This window comes from Zootoca vivipara, chromosome 2 (genome assembly GCF_965207765.1).
Source record: "Zootoca vivipara chromosome 2, rZooViv2.hap1.1, whole genome shotgun sequence".
Lineage (NCBI taxonomy): Eukaryota > Metazoa > Chordata > Lepidosauria > Squamata > Lacertidae > Zootoca > Zootoca vivipara.
In genome coordinates this window covers 57,550,784-57,577,057 of record NC_142584.1, presented here as the reverse complement: position 1 = coordinate 57,577,057, position 26,274 = coordinate 57,550,784, and the positions used below count along the sequence as shown (strand labels likewise).

General features: G+C 41.5%; 1 protein-coding gene and 1 long non-coding RNA gene across 27 annotated transcripts in view; one reads left to right on the top strand and one right to left on the bottom strand.

Annotated features, from left to right (window-relative positions):
• Positions 1-26,274, bottom strand: part of MYOT (myotilin) — a 58,740-nt gene that overhangs the window by 8,092 nt on the left and 24,374 nt on the right. For 12 of the 26 annotated variants that reach the window (XM_088661947.1, XM_088661943.1, XM_035105531.3 and 9 more), the window contains 7 exons: positions 23,901-23,963; positions 23,319-23,460; positions 21,170-21,193; positions 20,116-20,235; positions 18,503-18,764; positions 4,742-4,898; positions 2,325-2,426 (listed from right to left, as the gene is read on the bottom strand). In XM_088661947.1, the coding sequence (XP_088518073.1) occupies positions 2,325-2,426; positions 4,742-4,898; positions 18,503-18,764; positions 20,116-20,235; positions 21,170-21,193; positions 23,319-23,460; positions 23,901-23,963 (870 nt within the window). Of the gene's footprint in view, positions 1-2,324; positions 2,427-4,741; positions 4,899-7,382; positions 7,978-9,808; positions 9,922-10,521; positions 10,668-10,722; positions 10,805-11,668; positions 11,809-18,502; positions 18,765-20,115; positions 20,236-21,169; positions 21,194-23,318; positions 23,461-23,900; positions 23,964-26,274 lie in introns of those variants that run through there. The other 14 variants (XM_088661950.1, XM_088661944.1, XM_088661949.1 and 11 more) reach the window with 11 other exon arrangements.
• LOC118080383 (uncharacterized) lies at positions 11,683-23,325 on the top strand. Its single transcript, XR_015948166.1, has 5 exons — positions 11,683-11,821; positions 18,898-19,033; positions 19,986-20,131; positions 21,592-21,708; positions 22,285-23,325. It is a non-coding gene; the product is annotated as an uncharacterized LOC118080383 (long non-coding RNA).

Below are 26,274 nucleotides of genomic sequence, written 5' to 3'. Positions count from 1 at the left end.
TGAAGAAATAGGACTTTTAGCTATTTTGTACCGTTTATAAAATGGTCCTTTTCACTTTAAACTCTCTTGTGTATAGGAGAGTCAAAAGCTCACAGGCAGGTTAAAAGTACAAGGGGATGTTTTGCTCAGAGAATTTTGTACAATGGGGTACTGTAGGTTAAAAGGTTCCCCTAGCAACCTAGCAATTAAAGAAGAAATAGAAACTTAACTAAAACTCTCCTCCTGGTGTTTAAAAGTTTTCCTTTGGGATATCTATTATATAAGCTATGTTCAAAATAGGGTAGTTGTAGTTGTCATAAACATAATGACTTGGCATTGCAAATTTGTCTTCAGGGTCAAATGTTAAGAGACTTTATGGAAGTTTTTGAGAGATATAAGGATTTTCAAACAATTATAACTGAGGTGCAATAACACTATGACTAGTGTGGTGGTAACAGAGACTCTCCTACAGTCTTTCAACACCTTTAAACTCCAAGAAGAAGGGTAATCAGTCAGAAAGTTGGGAAGACAGAGAAATAAAAACCTGAAGAGTTGAACAGTTGCAAGGAGATAGAAGAGGGCTGAAAACACTTTAAAGGGAGTTGGAATAATGAAGAGTGTTAGGGAGCAGGTGGATACTGCAGTGGAAAGGAGTGGAAGAAAAAATCAAAAAGTGACCCCGAAGTTGAAATTGGAGATGCAAATTGATAAGTATTGTCTTCTGTTTTAACCTGTTACCCTACCAAAACCTTAAGTAAAAGCAGAGTTTGGTATGATACATTGTCTCCAGCTCCCCATCCCATTAATCGCCATACCACTCTATCCAGTACTGGGAGTAAGCTGGGCCAGTTAAAATCCTAATCAACCATCAATAAATCATAAATCCAGTAGCTGAAGAGGCCACTGACAGCAGCGGCTAGGACAAAGCACACTAGAAAATAAATTCTTAACCTGGTATTTAACAGTGGTTACAGATATAGTTCCCCCAATCATTCCCCCCCTACTTTTTCTATACATCAATGGAGCAAATACTGGTAATGAGGGCCCAAGTTCAGCCTTTGTCTCAGGCCCCATCTGCATCACACCACTTTACATGGTCATGGCTTCCTCCGAAGAACCCTGGGAAGTGCAGTTTTTAAGGGTTCTGAGAGCTATTAAAGGAGACCTCTATTTCTCCTCACAGAGCTTCAATTCCCCAAGTTCCCTGAGATGAGGCACTGACTGTTAAATTAATTTGAAGATTGTAGCTCAGTAAGGGGAACAGGGATCACCCAACAACTCTCAACGCTCTTAACAAACCACTCTTCCCAGGCTTCTTTTGGGAACGACAAAATTATTTAAAGTGGCGCAATACTGCTTTAAATGCATAGTGTATATGGGGCCTCAGTCAGATCCCATTGTTCCAACAGCAGAGGGGAAGTGCATTTCTTGACTCAATTGTTCCATTGAAAAAGTGAAGCATCTGCACTTAGGATGCTCAGTGATACAGCACAGCCAATTCTGCTCACCATCATTCTTCTGCATGCTGTGTTCTGCAACACTCCTACAACTTCCTTGGCTCTGTGTGCTCTCTTCCCATCACTCCACTTCTTCCTGTGTCCTGTTGGCTATGGAAAGCCACTGTGGCGACATCTGAGCAGCAATAGACTACGAGCATCTGCCACAGTGAACTGGATCAAAAATTTTGCTGTACAGCAAACACTTGGGATTTATTTGAGTCACAAGAATTTGATGTGGGAGAGAAATCACCTCATGGTGACAGCTTTGTTGGATCTTCCAGGTGGCCATTTGGCATTTTCTTCACAGTAAGGAATCACTATCCGATGCAAATTCTAGAAGCAATGTAGATGTGCTAGCCATTATACAACTCAACTATGTGTGTCAGTTGAAGTAATCACCTCATGGTGCGGGTCATGACAGCATGGGAACCTGCAGATGGCTACAAGTACTCCTCCTTGCCTATATTTAACCTGCATATGTCTTTATTATTATGAATATGCATTTATTATGCATATTGCAGTGAACCATGACGGGCCACTTGTGAAGTAGTCTTATCCTTATGTTACCATGGTAACATAGGAAACTATGGAGGGAGGACACAAGTGTTACCTAATCAATGTCTTGTCTTGGGCAACGTAATGTATCTTTATTCCTCATATGAAGAATCCTAATATTCATCCCTTGAATGTTGTTTAGAAAAAAAATCTGCTCTGTCGTATGGATGACAGTAGGAACAAATATGACTATTATTGGTTATGATACCAACTCCCAGTCCCATTTTATTTTTGCAAAACCCAATTTATGTTCTGGACTGTGGACAATTTTTTTTAAAAAAAAAACCTTACCTGTGCATCCTGCACATTTTCTTCACTCTGTGGTTCAAACACAGATGCAGCATTTTCTGGTCCAAGTAACCTGCGAGCCATTCTCTCCTCGTAGCTTAAACGCTAAACACAGAGCAAAAGAAAAGGTTAGTTAGAAAAGGCTGTTTAATGCTGTTTGAACTTCTAATTCCTATTCAGCATAACAGAGCTAACTACATGAAGAAATAACTGCAAGAGAAGCCCATGAACTCCTTAAAGTATTCCAATACTTGATTTACTCAGGGGATCTCTTCACTGCAGTCAGGAGAAACAAGGAAGGGACACATTAACAAGAATAAAACTAGCTCTGGATTCCATTCCATATGCATGCCTCTTAGGGCTTGGGCCAAGGGAGGACTTATTATTAAACATACAGCTGATCCAGGCAGATATCTACACACACACATATACACACACACTGCTTGAGAGTACTTGCAAATTACTAATGGTTGTTACACAATTCAATCTACCTGATGAATGAATAAACTATAAAATACTTGATCTGGAAAGTTAAATAGAAGCTTTAACTCATTTGAGATAGATTCAGCCTCGGCCAATACATAAAGCAAGAGCAACAATAAGCTAGCGTACTAGAAGTGTTCTGCAGAACCTCAACAGGTGCGCAGGTTCAGATCTCAAATCCACTGCCTTTTGGGACAAGATGCACAAAGTGCAACACCACTTCTTTTAAATAGGTGTAAGCAGGGTAAAACCATGGGGTTACTGTGGCAAGTAACAGTCTCATGTGGAGATCCTTCTTCTCCTCTTTCAATGTCTAGTTCAATGTACCCAGTATCAATCCAGTTCAATCTACCTAAAATCATAATGTGCTGGCTACCCTCACCTTCTCCTAGATGGCTGCTATGGAAAAACATATATATTGACATATACAGGGTAAGCTGATATTGACACCGGGAAAACTCAACACAGGAGTGACATTTTTGGCAGGACCCTTGTAGTTAATTGTCTGCAACAACATAGTCTGACATACTCCAATGGTTGAGATCCTGATGGTTGAACTAATCTCTCACACATCCTTGCCATAGGATTTTAGATTTAGGTAGGTAGCAATGTTGGTCTGATGCAGTTGAAATAATAAATTAAAAATTGTCCAGTAGTGCCTTAGAGCAGTGTTTCTCAACCTTTTTTGGGCCACGGCACACTTGTTCCGTGAAAAAAATCACGAGGCACACCACCATTAAAAAAGTTAAAAAATTTAACTGTGCCGCCCTATATTATAATTATGACTGCAAGAAACACTTGCCAAATATTGCTTTCCAGCGGGTCAGTGCAGTGTATTGGCGGCCGCCAGGCTCGTTTGCACTGAGCTTTGGGAAAGAGGAGAAATATTGCTTTCCGGCGGGTCAGCGGTTTATATTGGCGGCCGCCAGGCACGTGACAATGCAAATCGTTCTTCTCGTCGCCACACGTTGCGGCACACCAGCCAGCGTCTCGCGGCACACTAGTGTGCCGCGGAACAGCGGTTGAGAAACGCTGCCTTAGAGACCAACTTTGTACCCAGAACAAACTTAGTTGGTCTCTAAGGTGCTACTGGACTATTTATTTGTTTGTTTCAATAGGATTTTAGCTTAGCCTTTGATCAGGTTATGGCTTTGGCATCAACTGTAAATTACAGGATTACATCGATGAATGGCACTTGATCAGAAATTAAGCACTGGTGACTCAAGGGCCAACTTATCTCCAAGAATCCACTCTATTGCCAGAGCTCAACAGCTCTGGAGGACAACACTTCAATGAAATCATTCCCAATTCTGAAATGATTGCCTTTGGTATTAAAAGTACTCCTAAATTAATCTAGAGAATGTCTTTCTCAATTGACACAGTTTGAATGGCAGTTTCAACATACATTACAGGTGTTATAGGTGTCAAATATAGATTCTGCATTTGTAAGAAATCAATCTTTTAGTGTGGCATCACCTGCAGTAGGCGCCTGCCTACTGACATCAGGCAGGCGCCTTCAATATGCTCTTTTAGCACTTACTAAAATCGTATTTATTAGACAAGCCTCCCCAGACGTGTAGTATACTGATGTGTGTTGTAATCCATTTTTAGTTTATTGCCGATTTGTTTTTTTTAAATGTTTTTAATACATAAAATTCATGAAATAAATACCGTAAATATTTGATCACACATCAAATAAGTTTTAGAGACGGGCTATAGCTAATTAAATTGGTTTAAGGCAGCGGAGACAACATGGTACCCTCATGTTTTAGTAAAACATGAGCCATCCTGGCTTGGACTGATAGAATTTAAGAGAGAGGGCCCAACATTGGCTATGCCTTAAGATGTACAAACTGCACGGTAACTAAGCTCAGAGCCATCCAGCTCAGTCACTTAACTTGCAAGTTGCCCTCTGCCAGATAATATACATCTCTTACTTGGTTCCCGTTTTGGAGAAGGCTGTCTTTACATCGTAGTTTCCTTTCCAAGTCTTGAATGAGGGCGTCTTTTGTTCCTTGTATCTCTCTGTCAGATGTCTTCTGCACTGGTTTGGTGCTGCTGGTTTGCTTCTTGTACATAGGCTTCGAAAAACTGCTAATTTAAGGGAAAATGTGAAATTGGTAGCTATTTGAAGCTGGATACAAGATGTACTACTGAAGGCAGCTCCATTAGAAGTTTGTGTTGCTACCCAGTTGTTGTGCCAGAATACAACATCAACACCATATGTAGACATGCTGGTAGCCATATTCACATATTACTCATGCACAGGATATTACTGCAACTACTTTCAAGTGGGGCTGTGCTTTTAGCCACACTTCTCATGTGGTGTCTACTTCCTCAAACAACCACGTGCCTAACACACATGTTCCTGCTCACGTGTGTGATCCAAACAAGCGGCACTTTAGACCCAGTTCTAAATTAATCACAGTAACATGCTACATGAAAGTAAGATGTGAATAAGGCTTTTGCAGTTTACTGTGTGGCAAAGGCACCTGCCACACGTTTGACCCCATATTATAATTAATGTTTGGAAGAAGGCACAAGCTATCGGTCTGATCCTTATTTTCTGGGCATTCTCCAAGCTACTTAATACTAATAGGTACATATACTGTATGTTGCCTCAATAGGTACATACATTGAGAACTGCCAGTAGCTTACTTGTCTCATTTCATTTTCTGCAACCTAGGATTATTTTTATAGAAAAGAGAGCTAAGTCATATGCCAGCAAGACATCGGATATGGCCAAAATTGAACTTTTGATTTATTTTTAAGACTGAGACACAAGGAATCTGCCTCTGAACAGATAATTGGAAGAGTATCTTTTTTATTTTATGAAGGAAGACTCAGGATTAGCTCTCAATTAATCTGTGATGCCTGCATATATATTTTTTTTGCATTTTTAGTTCAGATCTTCTTGGGAATTCACTCCTAATAATTTCACAGCAGGATTCACCAACACCAGGAATCCCAATTCTACTATATTTGCATGCTACTTCCCCAAACAGTCCACCACTGGGTCTTTTGTTTGTCGTCTCACACTCAACTCCTGTACACATTTACTTGCAATTCCATCATACTGATTGCAATAGAAGTTGATTCCAGGTATGCATATTTAGGGTTGCAGTCCTAGTCTTGGAGGATTATTCACCTCTGAGGACTTAAATAATGGCAAAATGTTTAGCAATTTTACAATGAAAAGCATTAAAGGAATGCAAAGTATTTTATAATGTATCATGTATTATGCTGGCTAACGCAGGAACGTGTAACCCTTACAGACAAATTCTCTAAATAGAATGGCAACTGGCATTGCTGTTCCCAAACGTCTTGCCTTTGTAGCACCTGCATTTCAGTCCTATTATGATTAGGAAACACTCCTGCCATTGGTGCTCCTTTGTGCCCTTCAGATATTATGCAGAATAGGAATGCCACAGCTTTACACAGCACAGAAAGAAAGGGTTGTTTGGAGAGACAAGGAAGGTGGAACATTGCGTTCTGTCTGGGCACTACCAAGAGTTGTCCTTTATTCTGGGAACAAAACACTTATCCTAATTGGTATGAAGCTTGTTTTTCAAGAAAGCTGACTGTCAATAAAACATTTCAAAGAATTTAAGGGTAGCAGGGGAAGAATTTTCATTCTTCAATTTCCCACAATATATTTATTCCATTATATATTTGTCTGATCTAAATATACATTATCAAAACCATAATATACTGGAGAGCAGCAGGAGATATTTCCACTGAGGATAGATTGTACCCAGGGAATAATTCCACTTGTTTCGTGTAAATTGCTTGGCTTGATAATTCCTACTGTACGAGGAATTACCACTAGGGCTGAAATCCAAGACTTCCTCAGTGGGGAGTAAGCCCCACTAAACACAGTGAAAGACTAACTTTGGTTATGAGTTAACAGTACAGTCCTAAGCATGTTTTACCCAGAAGTAAATCATGAGTTCAACTGGACTTGGGTCCACTTAGGATTGTAGCAAATTTGCTTGGTGGGGGTAGCCCTACTAAAGTCAATCAACATCTAAATCACTCAAGCAGTCCCCCCACCTATTTTCACAAAAAGACAGAGCCACAATTCATGTTTAAAACCTGGAAAAATGTAAGGGATACGTATCTGGCTTAAGATAAAACCATTTATTTATCCTCTCTTTAAAAAGGATCCCTTAACAGACATGGCTTTTATCATACGCCAACCAGGAGGCCAGGGTGGGGAGACTGAGGTGAAGAGCACCAATATAATCATGCATTTGGGGCCTGGTTTAAGTATCCAACTAAAAAACTGAATGGGACATTCTGCAACTACTTTTACTTTTCAACCATGTCCTGCCTTCTCTTAGGCTAAGCTTTGGAAAGTCTCATGCCTCATACCTCCCATCCCTTGGCATTTAGAAAAGCAAAAGCAGACTTTGCAAAATGAAGGGCACTTCTCAAGGTTGCCATTCCTGGCTTCCCCTCCTGTCTCCAGAGTCAACACTGAAGCTGAGTACAGTACATGGGAGCACAGGATGAAACAGGCCAAGGGTTTTCAAGAGCCATACAAACACATACTTCAAAGGGAAAGAACATACTTACTTTGACTCCACTGAGGAAGGACCTTGGCTATTATAATCAAAGTGGGAGGGCAACACGGAGCAAAGGAATGCCGCAGGGGACTGGTTATGCATGGATGAAATCCTCTGCCCAGATGAGGAGCTAGCAGGAGACTGTGCAGATGCAGGTGTTACGGGAAATGAAGCACTATATGAAGGTGAGGAGAGTGAGATTGGCGAGCTCAGCGATGAGGAGGAAGAAAACTTCTTCTCATTAGGATTACAAGGCTGGATTAGAATGGAAGACTGTTTGGTTTGCCTGCTTGGAAGCGTAGTAGAGGTTTCTGGTCCTGGAGGCTGTGGTTTCCCTTGATATGTATTTTGAGACTGGATAAAATGTTTTGGACGCTCATAGTTAAACATGCTTGGTTGATACATAGAGGTCACGGATGGGAGGTTACTGACACTCATGGGGAAGATTTCACAATTGTCCTGTGTTTTAGAAGGTGAAAAAAGGGCTTTGGGTTGGTGGCTGGAAAGAATAAGCTGATAAATTTTGTGGCCTTTCTCGGCTAGGTTCCTGGGCGGAACAGAATCCCTGCCTCAGCAGTGTGTGGCTGTCTTGATGATGGCAATTCCTTTAGGAAAACAATACAAATAAAAAATAAATGGCATGCCACAATGACTAGCAAAAAGTCATGTAGACTTATCAGACTGGAAGGTTCCAATGGTTGCCCAACCCTGACAAAACATAATGTCTTATACCTAAAGTATCCTGGAGGTCTATCCTCTCCCCCCCCCCGCCTAATTCTTTATTAAAAGTTTTCCGCTTTACATGCTTTTGAAAGTTCAGCTCTCCAAAATACAATAGTGAATACACTTGCTTAAATATACAGTATTATTACATATTAATTTGCATGTTGATTACAAACATCCTAAAACCTCTCGCCCACTGAAATCAATGGAACTCAATGAGTTACGTACTTTTGTTGGATTACCCCTATAGATACCACTAAGAGATACTAGCCCATTAAATAAATGATCACAGTGCTCAGCATACAATCTAGCGGTCAACTACTGGAGACCACAAAAACAAAGCAAAACTTTACTTCCGTAAATGACATATAATTATAGAATGTTAACACTAATTGTCCATGGAGGTTTCACAACCTTGTGTGAAAGTAAAAGGAATGTACAATGAACAAGCACCAATCTTGCCTTCATTATAAGGGATGCTTCTAGCTGCTGTGTATCAGAAGAAAGCGTAAGCAGATCAGAAAAAAAAAATTCCCCAAAGCCGAGAACACTAAAAGTATATGAGCTGCTCTAATGCATCTCACTTAAATTGACTCGAATTCGTTTTAAAAAGTTACAGAATATACTAGTATATTAGGGTTAACATAACATGGCTCCTCACTAACATACTGTTAGTCTTCTCAAAAAACAAGATTTCTTTATGCTGTAATTTTACAACTATAGATACAAGTTCTAACCAGAAAATGTGTGTTGATGTCCCACTGAAATTAATTGGATGAATAAGCTTGCCTTTTTCTGTCTTGTGCTCACCCTACAGAAATTTATATACACAACTAAATAAATTTAGCCACCCAGAGTGGCTGGGGAAACCCAGCCAGATGGGCGGGGTATAATTTATTATTATTATTATTATTATTATTATTATTATTATTATCATTTTAAGCTAAGTAGTCATTCCAAGTAGTTCCTTGGAAGCTAGTGGCTCATCTGGGAACATTAAAAGTTTAGACCTCACTTTCAGGTTTAGAGTTGCAGTTTCATCAACAATTTATAGAGAACTACCAAAATCAGTGAGCAGCAAATATGCAGAAACAACTTTAATTATATAAAATTTATAAATTAGAATTACTTAATTAACCCCAACCTTTTGCAACTCACAAAAGATAAACCTCATACAGGATATTATGTTAACCCAATTCATTTTCTGTCCGAACTAGCAGTCATAGCCACTCTCAGGCACATGCTCATATGGACGTTACAAGAAGCATGCATTTACAGATTTAGTTAGCAACAATTCCTATTAACATGACTCTTCATATGCAAAATGTAAGCTATAGATAAAGAGGAAGTTTTTTTAAAAAAAAATTGAGCAAAAATTCAGGAAGTTGCTTATGGGGAATCAACAATTAATGTGTTACTGGGGAAATCCACCTGTACAGCAAACCCGATAGGTGCTTCCAGACAGGGATTTGTATTGAGTTGTTGGGAAAATTTTTAGAAAACTTAATTAGATATATAGATATATTTTAAACCCAGACAGGATAAATCCTGATGAGGTTGGGGGAAGAATACAGGCTGCCATTCTTATACAGTACCAACAATGTTGTGTGGAAACCGCAAAAATGCATACATCAAAAGCACCCATCCCACAAGCACCTGTCTGCAAGTTCCCCAAATCTCATGCATGCCACTGTTTTTTTAAAGTGAAAATACCTCTAGGAGGAAGGTTGAATAGGAGTAGGGGGGGGAGAGCTGCTTAACCCTTTCTCCATCAGCTATTTTTCCAAATCAAAAACTACCAGCACAACAGCTGCTTCCCCCTGCAGAGTCCCAGATCAGCTGTTTTGCTATACTATACTATACTATACTATATATATATATATATATATATATATATATATATATATATGTGTGTGTGTGTGTGTGTGTGTGTGTGTGTGTGTGTGTGTGTGTGTGTGTGTAAATACAGTACGTTGTCTTCCCTTCACAGGAGAACCTAAAGGAGGTTCCATGAGGTCATACATTCCCCAGTAAGATTATTAAGGGAGGGAGGGGTGCACTGTATAAAGCCTTTTCCTTTCAATATTTAAAAGAAGATGCAACCCTAAGTAAATAATTATGAAAAAGAAAGCAACAAGTCTTCTACTTCTTCCTCTTTGCACATTTCAAGAATGCAAGACAAAATCACCTTCAAGTCGGTATAGCAAAGAAGGCTGAACACTTTAATATTACACCACCACCCTAAAACACCGACCCTTCCTCTCCACCCCCGCTATAAAGCTTGGAAGGTGTCTTCCAGACCCCAAAACAAACCGAGCCGGTAAGATCCTAATATAATTGACTTTGCTATTTACACATATCCTGCTGAGCACAAATACAAAACGTTCCCTTTCCAACTCATCTTAAAAGAGAAGTTTCCACTGCACCTCGCATCCATTACTAACAGCGAGATCCTAAACGAGTTTTTACTCAAAACTCTCGCTGGGCTCTGTGGGTCTTAACTCTCTACAAGATGCACTTTTCGCAGACTAACGCAATACTGTACTTGCTTCCTAAGCACTCGGGAGCCTCTAAAGCGGCACTTACTGCTCCAGCGGTTTAAAAGCAAAGCGGGAGGGGAGTCTTACCTGTTGTCAAAAGATGGTATCACCTGAGGCGTTTTTAACCAGTGCTGGTGGAGGAAACCAGCCATTCACTAACACAGACTACAATCATAGTAGCTCTCTGCTTAGTATTAATAAGGCCAGTGACTTTTATCTGCTGCCAAATAATGACATCCGATGTGCCCGCTTGTCCACCTACCCAGGCTAAGATGTCAAAATAAAAGTCCCTTGCCCTACCACGGTCATCTCTCGTTAGTTAGGACACAGGCTGCCGAGCGATTCTGTTAGGCAGGCCGATATATCGTGCATATTACCCCAAGGGATTCAATCAGGCTTACTCCAGACTCAGAGTAGGCGTGCAAAAGGCCGCCTACCACCTTAAAACCATTGCACTAGTCTTTTGAGACTCTTGGTCGGGGACGCCTGTCATGGGCGTAGCCAAGATTTATTGGGGAGGGAGGCCTTGCGTTGGGGGGGGGCAGAACCAAATTATCTACAATGCAATTGGTCAGTTAGTTTAGTTAGTTATTTATTTTATGTATTTACTTGATGGGGGCAGCTGCCCCCTCCCTGCCCATGGTGCCTGCGCGGGCAACGATACTGGGAGGGGAGAAAGAAAAGCAATGAAAAGTTAGCAAGCCTAACTTTTGACATGTCCGTATGTAGCACGTGGATTTGGGGGAGGACAGAATAAAATTAAGTTTGGTGAAAAAGGCTCCCTTAAAACAGAAAGAAAAAAGAACACATTTGCAAGAGAAGTGCTCCCAACTGCTAAAACAACTTTTCATTCATCGATTAAGGTTGCAGTACCGGCCATCTCACTGAAGCCCCCCCCCCACCCCCGGGAAAAAGACGCCCACCGATCTTCACTGGGACTACAATTCAAAGCAAATTGCAGCTCACAGCCTACCGAGCCCGGAATAGCATCGAACTAATCCCACCGCCCCAAGGGCATCCTCGGGAGCGTTACCATTCCTGCGCACCCGGATGCTCTGCGGTTGCCAACTGCGCCTAAATTTTGCACATGATCCTCTGGCTCCAACTTCAGCGGGCCTCTTCCAAGAGAACAGCGGTGCTGAACCGGGTGAACTTTCCGAACCAAAGCCCGGCTCTGGAGGAAAAGGTAAAATTATGATCTAACTGGGCATTTCGTTTGCAAAGCGGTTGGCTCAGGCAGCTAAGAGAAGGGACGAACTGAAGCCGCTCCACTTGTTTGTGGAAGGATAGGCGCGAAGGTGAAGAAGTGAAGGAGAGTTTAACGAGGCAGAATAAACTAGTGCACTGGATTATATAGTTGAGCAGCCGCTTCGAAATAAAACACACCCATTCCAGCCGTCGAGGGGACTTTGATTCTGAAACGGAGCCTCGGGGAGATTGTGTCGCACCCGATCAGATTTCCAACCTAGCCCTGCAGGCGCTCCTTTTGTTCAAGCACCCCTCTGACCTTCCTCTCTCGCAGGGAGTCTCGGCAGACGGTTCCAACCGACTAGGTGTCTGGATACTTAGCTTATGGTGGAGAGACGTCGAAAAATGAAAACGGTCACAGGCTTGTGATTGTTTTTCTTCTTCTCTGGGCATCTAGTCTCGGATTTCCTTCACAATACACCGGCGGGGATGCTTCTTGCCTCCCTCCTTGGAGAAGTTCCAGCCTAGGTTTCAGTTTAGAGATTTGCACGAGATCTTGAACTCCTTTACTGTAAAGGAGTTCGGCTGCAGCGTTATAATCCAGCCTTGCACAGAATGTCCCCGATTTGACATTTTCAGAATGCCCCTGTTAAAGGCAGGCCCTTGCAGAGCCAGGCAGAGGCCAGGGCCAGGTAGATAATGTGCCCCCCTTTTTTTTCTGGAGATCACTAAAGTCTTATAAATAAGTAAGTACTTATGCTGACCGTGGCTTAGAAGGCATTCCAAGTCTTGCATTGTTTATTAATTTAATAAAATGTTTATAGCCCATCTTTTTTGGGTGTGTGTGGCCAAAGCAGCCTGCAAACAACTTGATTTAAAATCTATACAACTGGTAAAAACAAAATAAATGCCAGCAAAAAGCCATAGAAGCCATTGTGATTGTTCAGCCTAGTTCAAATAACCCCAAAGGCTTTTCTGAATAATTTAAGTTTGCTCTCCTCATTGGCATTGAGGTGGGTGTGCAGACCTCTTTAGGAAGAGCATCCCACTAATATGATGCTGGAGTGACAAAAGCCCAGCTGTGCAACCACAAATCATAAGGAACAAAGATTGTATGGAAACTGGCAGCCTTTACAATATAGTGCCTGGCTTCTGAGAAACCCGTTGGCCTTCCAGTTGCAGCATGGCCAATGGTAAGGATTGGTGGGAGTTGGGTGTCCAATGTCATCGGAGGACCACAGGTTCCCCAGCCTTGTTTTAGGGTGCACTAAACTGGGTTTAGGGACGCGGGTGGTGCTGTGGTCTAAACCACAGAGCCTAGGGCTTACCGATCAGAAGGTTGGCGGTTCGAATCCCCGTGATGGGGTGAGCTCCCGTTGCTTGGTCCATGCTCCTGCCAACCTAGCAGTTCGAAAGCACATAAAAGTGCAAGTAGATAAATAGGTACCGCTTCAGCAGGAAGGTAAACGCTGTTTCCGTGTGCTGCTCTGGTTCGCCAGAAGCGGCTTAGTCATGCTGGCCACATGAACCGGAAGCTGTACGCTGGCTCCCTCGGCCAGTAAAGCGAGATGACCGCTGCAACCCCAGAGTCGTCCACAACTGGACCTAACGGTCAGGGGTCCCTTTACCTTTAAACTGGGTCCAAATGCAACCCTGTCATTTCCATTATCCAATACATTCTCCACTGTAGCACAGCATGTTCACTTCCTGTCCCAAAGTTCCATCTTGGGCTGCATACCTAAGCATGCTTACATGAAACTAAAGCCAACTGAAAAATCACTGGGCTTTGCTTCTGAATAAACATGTTAGGTTTAGACCATTTAATCTGCAGTTTCACATTGCATGCTTTGAGCTGCAGAAGAATAACAACTTCTGAGCTACAACTGGAGGAGGTGAGAAGTTCCATCCAGGAACAAACAGGAATGAGAAATTGTCTGTAACTGAGGTCAGCCAAAAAGCTAAAGGTTTATTTCCCCAATTTCCACTACAAATAACAGTTCCAATGTTACACCCTAAATTGAATTTGCAGTTCAAAAGAATATGTTAATGAAGTATTGCTTTGATCTATATTGGTAGCGGAGAGAAAAGTTTAAATGTGCAAACCAAAAGTACCTACTTCCTTTTTGGATTGTTTATCTTTTCCAGAGAAAACTATTAAGGTTCTGATTAGAAATGTAAAATTAAGCTCACATACCAGTACTTTAGACACTCATTCTATCAAGCAAGCATTAATTGGGTACCGATTAGCATAAAATTCCTCCTAAAGAAAATAGTGATTATGAAAAGGAAACTGGCTATGTGACTGAAACTATGCCTTTTTAGTCAAAAGTCAGAATTAGCAGGCATAGAAGGAAACTGCAGGATAACTATCAGCTTCATAAAGCCTGCGTGCTCTAATGTGTAAAGAAATAAAGATTACTACAGAGATACAAGTCTCCAGTATCTACCTCTTCTAAAAACAACCTTGTAAAAAATCATGCTGAACTTGCCATTACGATGTTGAAACTAGAAAATAAAGCCTGGCCCAAAACATCTTTATGCCAGAGACAGAAAACAACCACTGCCTCAAGAGAGATCAGGTATCACATTCTACAACTCTGGATTTCTGAAATTCTAAAGAGTCCCATAGTTCCTTAAAGGCTTTATTACAACATTAGCTATGACACACAATAAATCTGTTAAGGAGCCAGAAGATCCTACACATGTCTACTCAGAAGTCAGTCATATTAAGTTCAATGGGACTTTCTCCCAGGTAAGTATATAGGACTGGAGACTTAATCATTTATTTCCCTTGGAATTCCCCTTATTCAATCATTTCCCTTGGAATTAGGCTTGTGAAGAATTTCAATAACATCCCATGTATGGATTAATGCATAATGTATTTTGCTAGTCCAAAGCACACAAATTTACAGGCTTAAATGTTTCATAACATTATACTAGACCTAGATATACCTTCTTCTTTATGATCTGGACAATTTATGGCTGCCTACCAACCTTACTATATGCTTGTGAAACATGGACCACTTATAAACGCCATCTCCAACTCCTTGAAAGGTTCCATCAACAGTGTCTCCGAAAATTTTTACACATCACTTGGGAAGACAAATGAACTAATACCAGTGTACTGGAAGAAGCAAAGATCACCAGTGTTGAAGCAATGATTCTTCTGAAGGGAGAGATTCGTTATTGACTGTCTCTGTCCCTGCCTGGGCGCAACTTAAAAGAACCATTAGTAAGCTAATAAGGCTACACTTCAACATCAGCTTCGTTGGACTAGTCCTGTTGTGCGGATGCCTGATTATAGTCTTCCAAAGCAACTACTCTATTCCGAACTTAAAAATGGAAAGTGTAATGCTGGTGGTTAACAAAAGAGGTTTAAAGACTGCCTCAAGGCAAAAAAAATTAAAAAATGTATAAACAGCAACAATTGGGCAACACTGGCCTGCGGGTGCTCCAACTGGAGAACAGCCTTTACCAAAGGTATCAAGGACTTTGAAGACACTCGAACTCAGGATGCAAGGGAGAAACATGCTAAGAGGAAGGCACGCTTGGCAAATCTACTCTGTGATCAACCAACTCAACCAATGTCCCCAGTGTGGAAGGATGTGTGGCATGGGCGTAGGCAGGGGGGGCAGCTGCCCCCCAAAAGCAAAAAATCAATGTATTTTACAGACCATCACCAGCACTTTTCCCCTTCAAAAACTGAAGTGGAAAGGGCTTTGCTTTAGCGAGAGCAGCTCGGTCTCCGCTTGCTGGGGGGTGGGCAGGAACACAGCTGTAACAAAAACACATCAAATAAATAAAGCAAAGTGGCTACCGGTAGTTAAGCAGTTAAGACAATGGAGCAGATATCCCCCTTCAAGCAAGATTTGATAGCTCACCACTTCACCCTATTGTTCTTCAGGGGGAGTTGTTAATGAGCATTCAGGGATCGCATTAGGAGTTCTATTGATGATTTAATGAGGGTGCAGAGGATTCAATTTGACTAAGGTGGCTCTGCAAGGCTAAAAGGAAGTGAATAAGAAAAAGGGGGGCTGTAGCTTTGATAGACACAGTGATGTTTATAAAAAGCAGTGGTGTTCTAGTCTGCCCCTCCTCCTGCATCTGTATACTGTAAATCAGGGGTGGCCACCTCCCAAGAGACTCTGATCTACTCACAGAGTTAAAAACTGGGAGTGATCTACCCCCTTTTGGGGGGTTCGGATCAAAGCTGTGGAGTTTTTTTAAGGAAGGGAAGCCCTGTTTTGGGGGGTTTGGGTCAAACTCGTTGAGCTTCTTTTAGGAGGGAGGGAGGCCCATTTTTGTTTAGGGCTTCTGGTCATAGTTCAGCTTTTTTTAGGGAGGAGGAAAATTTTGGGTGAGCGTTTTTTAGGGGTGCCAGTGATCTAGCAGTGATCTACCACAGACATCCAGTGATCTACTGGTAGATCACAATCTATCTGTTGGACGTGCCTGCTGTAAATCAAGCAGAGAGAAGCTGCTTACAAGACTCCTGTACAGGCGTACAGAGTTCCAGCATCACAGCGTCACCCAGAGGCACCCACAAATGTGAGTTATCCCTCTCTCTATTTCTTTCTTCCTTCCCTCCCTCTTCCATCTTTGATAAAATACTGGGGGGGGCAGATAAGCCCCACATAGAAAGCCCATCAACATGGGGGGGATGACTCTTTCAAATACGGTATTTACCAGCAATTGCGGGGGGGAGGCACCTAGGCCTCTAGGAGTTGGCTGCTATGCCTAGGAGTAGGACAATTCAAGAAAGCAGAATGATGCATTTGCTATGGTAATATATCAATAGAATCATAGAATTGTAGTCGGAAGGAACCACAAGGGTCATCTAGTCCAACCTCCTGCAATGCAGGATTTTTTTCCTAAGGTGAGGCTTGAACCCACGACATGGTTGAAATATTATGCTGATATGCAACAATGCCTCGGAGCCGTTGTGACTGCGGCCGTGCCTTGCCTTGCCTTCACCCACCCTGCCACCCCCTCTCGCCTGTCCAACCCTCCCGTCCTCTCTAGCCAAGCAGGGTAGCCGCCGACGCTGCCAGCCCCAGAAGCACAAGGTGGCCGCTGCCACCTCCACCACGATGTCGTCGGGCCCGCTGGCCCTATAGCCCCGCCCACATTCCTACTTCGTGGCCCCTCCCCTCCCGTGCCTTGGCCCCGCCCCTGAATGACCATGGCTTGCCCCCCCTTCCTAGTTTTGATCCTGGGTACGCCCCTGATGTGTGGATCCAGAATTGGCCTCCACAGTCACTTACGGACTCATTTTTAAAATCGTGTTTATGGAAGACAATCTTACTCAGCTATGAGTGATCACAGAAGAAGAAGAAGAAGAAGAAGAAGAAGAAGAAGAAGAAGAAGAAGAAGAAGAAGAAGAAGAAGAAGAAGAAGAAGGTGGAATTCAAGGTGATGGTGTATACCCACAAAGTTCTAAGTATCTTAGGATTTAAACAACTGAATAATGCCTCTCTCTGCATCAGCTTGCCCATTATCTTAGTTCTGGAGTGGAGGCCCTTCTCATTGTTCTACCAATCAGCTGAAGTGCATTATGTGGTGACATGGGATAGGGCGTTCTTTGTGGTGGCACCCTGACCACAGAATATCCTCTTCCTAGAGTCATGACTGACATTGAGATTTTGGTGCCAGGTGAAAACTTATGTTTGCCAGGTTTTTTTTGGATATTATTAGGAATTATGTTGCTATTGCAAGTGAACAGTTGTGGTTCTTTGGACAAGTGAAGAGCCCAGGTTGCGGTTCCGTATTTTATACTGCTTTTATAAGTTTCATTGAATTAAGTCTTATCATAGTGCTGTCTTCCTGTTTTATTGTATTGTAAGCCACCATGAGATGATACGATGTTAGACAGAAAAACCAAATTGGTTTTAAGAACCAAATCAAAATTTGGTGTCACTAAAATAAAAATAAACTGATATTTTTTTAATTTATAATTTAGAGATAGCCATGCTATTGAAATTAATTTTATAGAGGTGTAAATCATTGCACTAGGAACTCTTGACTCATTTGTAGTGGTGCATTAAGAACAGGTAATTGTTTTTAAAATGTTGATTACCAAATTTAAAAATAAAATATTCAACTCAAATGAACTACTCATTGCTTTTTATCACAGGAAACTGACATTCTTGAGGCAAACATTATCTCAATGAAGTGTTAGTTCTCAAGTGAACTTGACATGGGTTCAGGTATTTATTTTAGTTTTATGCATAGACAATAATTTTCTATGGTTTTTCTTTTTCTTTCCTTTTGCTACAGTGCTGATCTTTTAACCTCAGAGAGCAAAAATTAGTTTTAATTTGAGTCATATTTTGGAAAATCTGTGGCCAGATGAAAATGTTTGCAGCTGTGCTTACCATTATTGTGCTGTACCCTACCACTGAATTAAAGGGTCTGTACTTGACAGCCTGCCTGACTTTTGTGGCAAATTCATCAAAATTAAAATGTCTATGAGCATATAAAGCTAGCTGGCTTTGCAATTGCATGGCTAGATGAAAAGGTAAATTTGTCTGCAGGCAAACCAGAAACTGTGCTTCCAAAATCCATTCATATCCTATAGATCTGGGGTAATTTTTGGGGGGGTATTGTTTGCAGTGTTTTATGATGAAAGCAGTTCCTACAGTTGAGTAGAAGAGTCATTAGAATCTTTGCTTTGACTTACCTATGATATGAGTTATCTGAAGTTTCTTCATAAATGTCACTAAAATCCTTGCTCTCATCACCATAGTTTCGCCACCAGGAACCTTCAGGTTCCTCTGGACTTGATGAGCCAGAAGACTTTTGTAGTGTAACACTGGAAGGTTTGTTGTCTACATCACTTCCCATTCCTACGCATTGGCTGTTTGGTGTAGAGAGAACATTCATTGTGGCTGGCGTAGCTGACAGTGAGGGAGCCACTTCAAATCCTTCAATCTCCTCTGTTCCTGAAAAGCACAATTTAGATATAAAACCAAAAGCACTGACCCACACCATTGTATTTTTGTCTAGTTTGGGGGTGGGAAAGCGATTTCTAAAGAGCCATATTGTAACTCTCTCTCTAATCTCTTTACTCATCAGGGAAATTCCACCGTATCTTCTTGATGAAAAGGATTTGCATATTTTGAGTGAAACTAAAACAACTAAAACTATTTATAAACTGACAGTTCTTATCTGAAAAGAGAGAAACTAAGGATGGAAATCCTTGTGGAATCAGGTACAGAATCCAGAACCAATACGGTAATAAGAGCAGGCTTTTAAAGAAATAAAAAGAGAGAACGTTAGGGACTATAAAGAAACACAAAAGCGTTTTGTATTGTCTTTGAATTGCACCAAACAAATCTCCATTTATATGCCTTGATTTAGATTTAGTTAATTAAAGCAAAGTATACATATTATTCTTTGGAAAGCTCAGAACAACTTGCATGGAAGTCCAAGGCTATCAGTACTGAGCAATGCAAGGCTTGATTATCTCCGTTAATTCCCTAGGCCAGGGGTCAGCAAACTTTTTCAGCACAGGGCCGGACCACTGTCCCTCAGACCTTGTGGGGGACCTGACTATATTTTTTTGGGGGGGGGGGGGGAGAACAAATTCCTATACCCCACATGTAACCCAGTGATGCATTTTAAATAAAAGCACACATTCTACTCATGTAAAAACACACTGATTCCCAGACAATCCATGGGGCAGATTTAGAAGGCGATAGGGCCGGATCCAGTCCCCGGGCCTTAGTTTCCCTACCCATGCTCTAGGCCAGGGGTCAGCAAGGTTTACCTTGCCTGGGCCGGTTCACTCCAGTGGAGATCCCTCCATGGGCCGGATCACACACGCATGCCCGCAATTTCTGGCGTCTGCGCAGGCGCGATTTCCAGCGCCGCAGAAGCGAGTCCCTGCGCCGCGCTGTGCCGGTTTAGCGCAGTGCGGGGGACTCACCTAGTGGGCGGCTCAGTTCGGGGGCGGCTCGTGGGCCGGTTAAACAACCCCCGTGGGCCACTTGTGGCCCATGGGCCTTAGTTTGCCTACCCCTGCTCTAGGCACTCAGTTTTCAGAAAGTGTCTTTAGACCAGGCAAGTTGTGTGTCTAAAGCTTCACTAGATATATTTAAAACAATCATTTTTAGCTTTCAATTTGTGTATATATAGTCTGATCATTTTGCTCTGCTGCACAGCTGGCAACAAGCTATTCCAGGCTTAAACAAGGCTGTTTTGCACGAGTGGGAAATAGAAGTCATCCTTCCAGAGAAGAAACAGCATCCTACCCTCCCACCAAAACTGAGAGGGCGAAGAATCTGCAATTACCTTGGGAAACAAAAAGGTATGCACTGGAGGCTACTGCGCCGAACTTGTTTTCAGCAATGCATTTAAATATTCCACAATCTTCAGGAAATGCTTCTGTAATCACTAAGGTGCAAACTTCCTCTGGAAGGAGGTAATAGCTGAATGAGACACTTAAAAATGAATTTTTAAACATTGCCATATTACCATTTCTCTCATAATACCAGTAGGAATTGACCTAATTTTCCAAAGAACTGAGATTTTATTACTGGAAATTAAGCACTTCTTGGGTAAAAAGGCAGCACTATAGAAGTTCATGGTTTATTTTGGCAATTAAGGCATGGAGAATAAATGCACGGTTATTCTTAAAAATTTGAAGCAGACTCTGTTGTCACTCTGTTCACTATATTCAGTAAGACTACTTTCACAAAAAACAATTTTTAACAAGATTTTAAACAAATTCAATTATGACAAAATAAAATGAATAGGCAAAGTCTAATCAAACAGCAACTGCAGAGCCTTTAAAACAGCAAGAATACATGTGTTTAATATAAATGTAAGCCTGAGCAAATGTTAACCCCATTCAAGCTTTGAGAACTAAACTCAGGAGGCCACCATACAAATGCAGGCTGGTGAATGTAGAACGTGGTTTGCCTACATAAAAACAGCTGTGAAGGGATGACACCAATATGATATTCTGTGTACAAATACCACTGCAATTCAAGGTTTACTTACATGGGAGTAAACTAATTCAAGTCATTAAATTAAATTAAATTATGTGCACTTCGTTGCTTGCTGTTGTGTCACTTTTACACAGAAGGCTGCAGAATTTCTTACTGATGATACAGCATACAGCTTGCTGAGCAATATCTCTCAGATGCAGCAAGAAATATCTGCACACCGAGGCAGATTCTGTGCATGTTGTAACTGATGCAGGGACACTTCTGTATTGCTGCGCTCAGCTAAGCCTCATTGTACTGACTGGATGCACATTCTCATCTGGGGTCACTAGTTGTTGGATGTGCCTGGTTTTCAGCAACTACCGGTAGTTCCCGCCTAGTCCTTTAGAATTACTTACCAGGGGTCAGGGATGAACAAGCCTCTGAAACACACACAAAGAGAGACAGAGAGAGCGAACATCAGTATGGACAATGGCTTAGTTGTTATGCTCAGGACAAATTTCCTAGCAGTAAGAGCTGTTCAACAAGCTGAATACACAGGTTTCTAATGACTCTAGCAAATACTGTTGCAAGATACATAACCTAATAAATATACTACCGGTATAGTCCCACTGATGAAAAACACATCTGTCAGTGGAGCCTCATTTAATATGAGGGACATTCGAGATTAGGCTTTATTCTGGTACTGATGCAGTTTGAAATGCCATGCAGGCTTAGCATTTCATAATAGCCTTCTTATCAGTTTATAATCTGTGCTACTTGTCATCCAATACAGCCCACTTGTTCTCATTTTAATGATTGTCCCACTTCCTTTCTCCAGGATTGCACAGTCCCACCTGTTTTTACCTCCAGTAGGTGGGCTGGAGGAGGGATGCATTGTTGGAAAAGAGCTGAAACAGAGAGCATGCTTGAAGTCTGGGAAAAGCACAGAGTACAGGTTAGAATGCTGCTCTTATTCAGTACTGACCTCCAGTGCCTCAGCATATACTGCATATAAAATATTTTCCTGTACCATTTAGGACAAAGCCACTTAAGTGAACACTTAAACAATAGTCAATACTATTAGGTTTTAACCTTAGGTTTCAATCAAATTATGCCAAGAGTGCAATCTGTACTGCTTTTCAATCAATGGAAAGACTATTGATCTTAATAGTTTAGTGAAGCCTACTGAAAATGAAGATCTGAAAGACACAAGCTGTGAACCTTATGATACAACTAAGCACTTATTTACTTGCCAGCAATATTAGTTTTCTGTCAACCCTAGGCTAGCATTAGGCCCCAAAACAACAGGAATACACAATAGTTTAATTGTTGTTTTACATATGTATCTGTGGTAGAAGGAGACATTTGCATTTAATTTTGCTTGAGCAATTTTCTTCATTCTGTCTTAATTAACTAGAAATCAAGAATGTGTGGGCACATTAATTCATTTGCAGCACAAAAATGTAGTTTCTCTCAGTCTGGAATTAGCCATGCTTGTCCTCCACATGCTTTTAATCTAGATTGATTTCAGATCTTGATGTCCAAAGAGGGTACATGATATGTGTTTGAAAACCTTCACCTTGAAGTGGTGATTGCGATCTTGCTATACGCAACCTACAGCGTTGGGCATCTGTGGACACACACACCTATTGTCAAGACTCAAGACCACCTACATCTATTTTGATCTTGTTTCAAATGGACACTCTTTGAGGTAATGCAGAATAAATCTGCAGTGAGCTTTTATTTTCAGAAATAAACTGGTTTCTCAAGAAGTGCTTTTCAAGGGCAAAAAAATCTAGATTGTGTGTGGACTATGTAGAAAAACCAAATGCTTAGTCTCCACTGATTCTAGAATAAAATGCCACATGTACACAGCCTGAGTCCATGGACCACACTTTTGAAAGATGCATTACCAAAAGGCCAATATTAAAGCTTTTTAGGGGCTAACTAGACATTATGCAGACATCTGGCTGCTGCCAGTCCACATGTCTCTTCCCAATAAACTCTCTTTAGCAAAAGAAAACACATGAAAAGGCATTGGCTCAGCAGGCCTCTATCCCTGTTCCCATTCATTGGCTGGTACTTGCAGAGAATGGGGAAATGCTGAACAGGACAGTCATGTATTTCTTTTACTAGACATTACCATGGACACCAACCGGAGAGATGCAGTTCAGCAGCAGTCACACAACCCCATAAACACCTGGTTATAATGCACATATGTATATTAATCTAATAGCGTATTTTCCTTGAAATGAGATCTGAGTAATCGTGTAGTATCAGACTGCATGTTTCATGGTAGAAGCTTGTAATATTTAACTGCACTTTGCTCAGCAAGTAGATATTTGTTAGGTTTGCCATGCTATTCAACTATTGGCTGCTTAAGTCTCATTGACTTCAACAGGATTTGCCGAACACTGTGCACAAACTTGAGACATTATTGCAGATTGCAGCTTGTTTAGATTTGTTAAATTCCATGGATTGAAACAATCTTTTTTCTTTTATAAATTGAAATTGGAAATTTGGGTAGTAGATACAGAAGTTTTTTTAAAAAATCAGGAAACCTACTTTTTCTCAATATTCGGAAGTCTGCAGAATCGATTATTTGATTGTGCTCTCTGTACCAGTGAACTTGAAGAGTGGGTGATGCCCGTATTCGACATTCAAACACCACTAGCTGGCCGTTAGTAGTGCTAATGTTTTGAAGACCCTGAAGGAGTTAAAAAGTACTGTAAATATGCATGACAAAAGACTTCCCCACACTTACTTTGTTTAGAGAGAAACGGGATCAACAGTTTGGAATTGGATTTTTATTTTCTTGTACACTGCTTAGAGTATTATTTAAAAGAATTTGTATACCACTTAATTGTAAATAAAACCTCTAGCAGTTGCGGATTTTCACTTTTTCAAATGTGGAGAGTATTTCAAAGAGATATCACTGAGCAAAAGGGAACACCTGGAGGTAGATTCCAAGGGGAAGCAGGTTAACATAAAAGCCCTGCAAAGTATGTCTAGCCCAGCATTCCACTCCCAGCAATCAAACCCTGGAAGGGAGATTTAGCAACCTGCCTCCTGTGAGCAGAAATGCCTTCCACTCCTGCCACAGCACCTTTGGCTTCAAGCTGCTGCTGTCTAGATTCTGCTACTTACCTTTATAAATACAGGGGCAGCTTCATACGTGGATCCAGTCTGGTTTTTTGATGGGTTTTGCATCTGTATGTTAAAAAAAATGAGATATATTGCTGCCACTGTATCTCATATCTAGAAGCTGCATATCGTTCACTTCTAACAAAAGGAAAAAATAACTTCTAAGAACTTTATCTGGAGTTTGTACACTAGGTTATCTATGATACAGTTCTCTTCTGATAATCCTGATTTATGCTCTCCATACCAAAAAATTAAAAATCCCTTATTAGAAAAAAGCAACAAGGAAGTTGTATGGAAGAAAATGAATGAGTTATGGTTTTAAGGCATCTCCACTTAAAGTTTTATAGATGTGTGTCCTAGATATGCCAATGTAATGCTATTGATTCCAACAAGTCACATGGCTCATCTGCTCGTCCCATCATAAGAGATCAGCAGCCTGGGATTCACACAGGGTCACGGTAATGGGGAGTTGTGGCGGCACACAACCCTGCATGGCATGGAGTTCTTCTGCCTCCCTACCTGTGCTGTTCCCAGGTTTAGGACTTGACCTAAGGTAAATCATGCAGTGCAGCCCCTGGGGATAGCAAAATCTCTTCCAAATGTCTTGCATTAGCCAGTTGTATAGAATGACCATTCTTCAAAGCTGTCATAACAATATTTATGGAATGTAGATAAATATTTGATGGGCATAGAACTAGAGTACTGAAATTTATGAACTCGACATGGCTTTGGGCAAGTCACACCTTTGCATTTGTAAAAGTGTAAGAAAAGGCCAACAATCTACACTTCCACTGAGGAAATGGATTCTGCTACAGTGCACTTTGTGAATTAAATATGCTATGCAAATAATATTTGTAAGTTCCTGCTTGATCTGTAGCAGACCTCTCTTCCATTTTTTTATGTTATAATCCCCCCAACCACCTATGCTATAATCCCCCCAACCACCTATGCTATAATCTTCAAGCCATCTAATGGGTGCTACTCTGGAGAAAATACTGTATTTTTCGCTGCATAAGATGCACTTTTCCCCTCCCAAAGAGGAAGGGGGAAAGCCCGTGCGTCCTATGGAGCGAAGGCCAGAGCCACGCGCAGCGGGAAACCTGCTCTCGGGCTCCTTCCTTCCTTCCTCTCTTCCCTCCCTCCCTCTCTCTCTTTCTCTCTCTCGCTCACCCCTTCCTTCCCTCCCTCTTTTCCTCCCACCTTCCTTCCCTCTCTCTTTCACCCCTCCCTCCCTCCCTCCCTTTCTTTCTTTCTTTCTTTCTTTCTTTCTTTCTTTCTTTCTTTCACCCCTTCCTTCCCTCCTCCCTTCCCTCTCTCTTCCTCCCTCCCCCTCTCTCTCCTTCCTTCCTTGTCTCTCTTTCTTCCCTTCCTTCCTTCCCTCCCTCTTCCAACTTGAATAAAATATTGGGGAGGCAGGTAAGCCCCACCTCACATACTGTATCAGCCTTTCTCAACCTGTGGGTCACCAGATGTTGTTGAACTACAACTCCCATCGCCCCTAGCTAGCAAGGCCAGAGCTCAGGGATAATGGGAGTTGAGGGATGATGGGAGTTGTAGTCCAACAACATCTGGGAACCCACAGGTTGAGAACCACTGCAACTGACCTCAAGACAAAGTGCATGCACACTAAGAATGACAATGCCCATCAACATTTGGGGGGGACTTCCTCAAATATTTAATGGGGGGCAAAGGCACCTAGGCCTCTAGGAGTTGGCTGCTATGCCTAGGACAATTCAAGAAAGCAATCATCTCCCCCCCCCCCGTTTTCCTCCTCTAAAAACTAGGTGCGTCTTATGGAGTGAAAATACGGTAGTTCGAGTGTTGTAGACCTGGGGCCAGTTGACATGCTATTATTGCACTCATCTGGAGGCCACTTTGGATTGTAGCATTTTGTTAACAAGGTGAAACATAGGTATTTAATGGCTTAACACCTGCATCTTATATTTAAAAAAATGTTGCCACTGCAAACTATTTTTTGACCACTTGCAATCACTTATTGAAATCAACTAACTTACACTGTGAGCTACTGAACAGGAACAGTTAATTATGTGGTAACCATCATATTATGACTGTTAACATGTAAACCAGACCTAGTCCTTGGTACTTAAGATTCCACAGCTTCTAGATATGCCTCCTTGACTTGGTACCCTCCAAATGTTTTGGACTACAAGTACCATCAGCCCCAGCTAGTAAAACATCTGATGGATACCAGTTGGGGAAAGCTGCCTTTTTCTTTTGGAAAGTATTTCAGCTGCAATATAGAAATTTGGGATTCTGGAATAAGCAGGAACTCTTTGACAGATGAAGAACAGTCATCAGAATATTTTACATTTTTACAACTGATTTCTTGCTATCGACTATTCAAATAAGGAAGGAA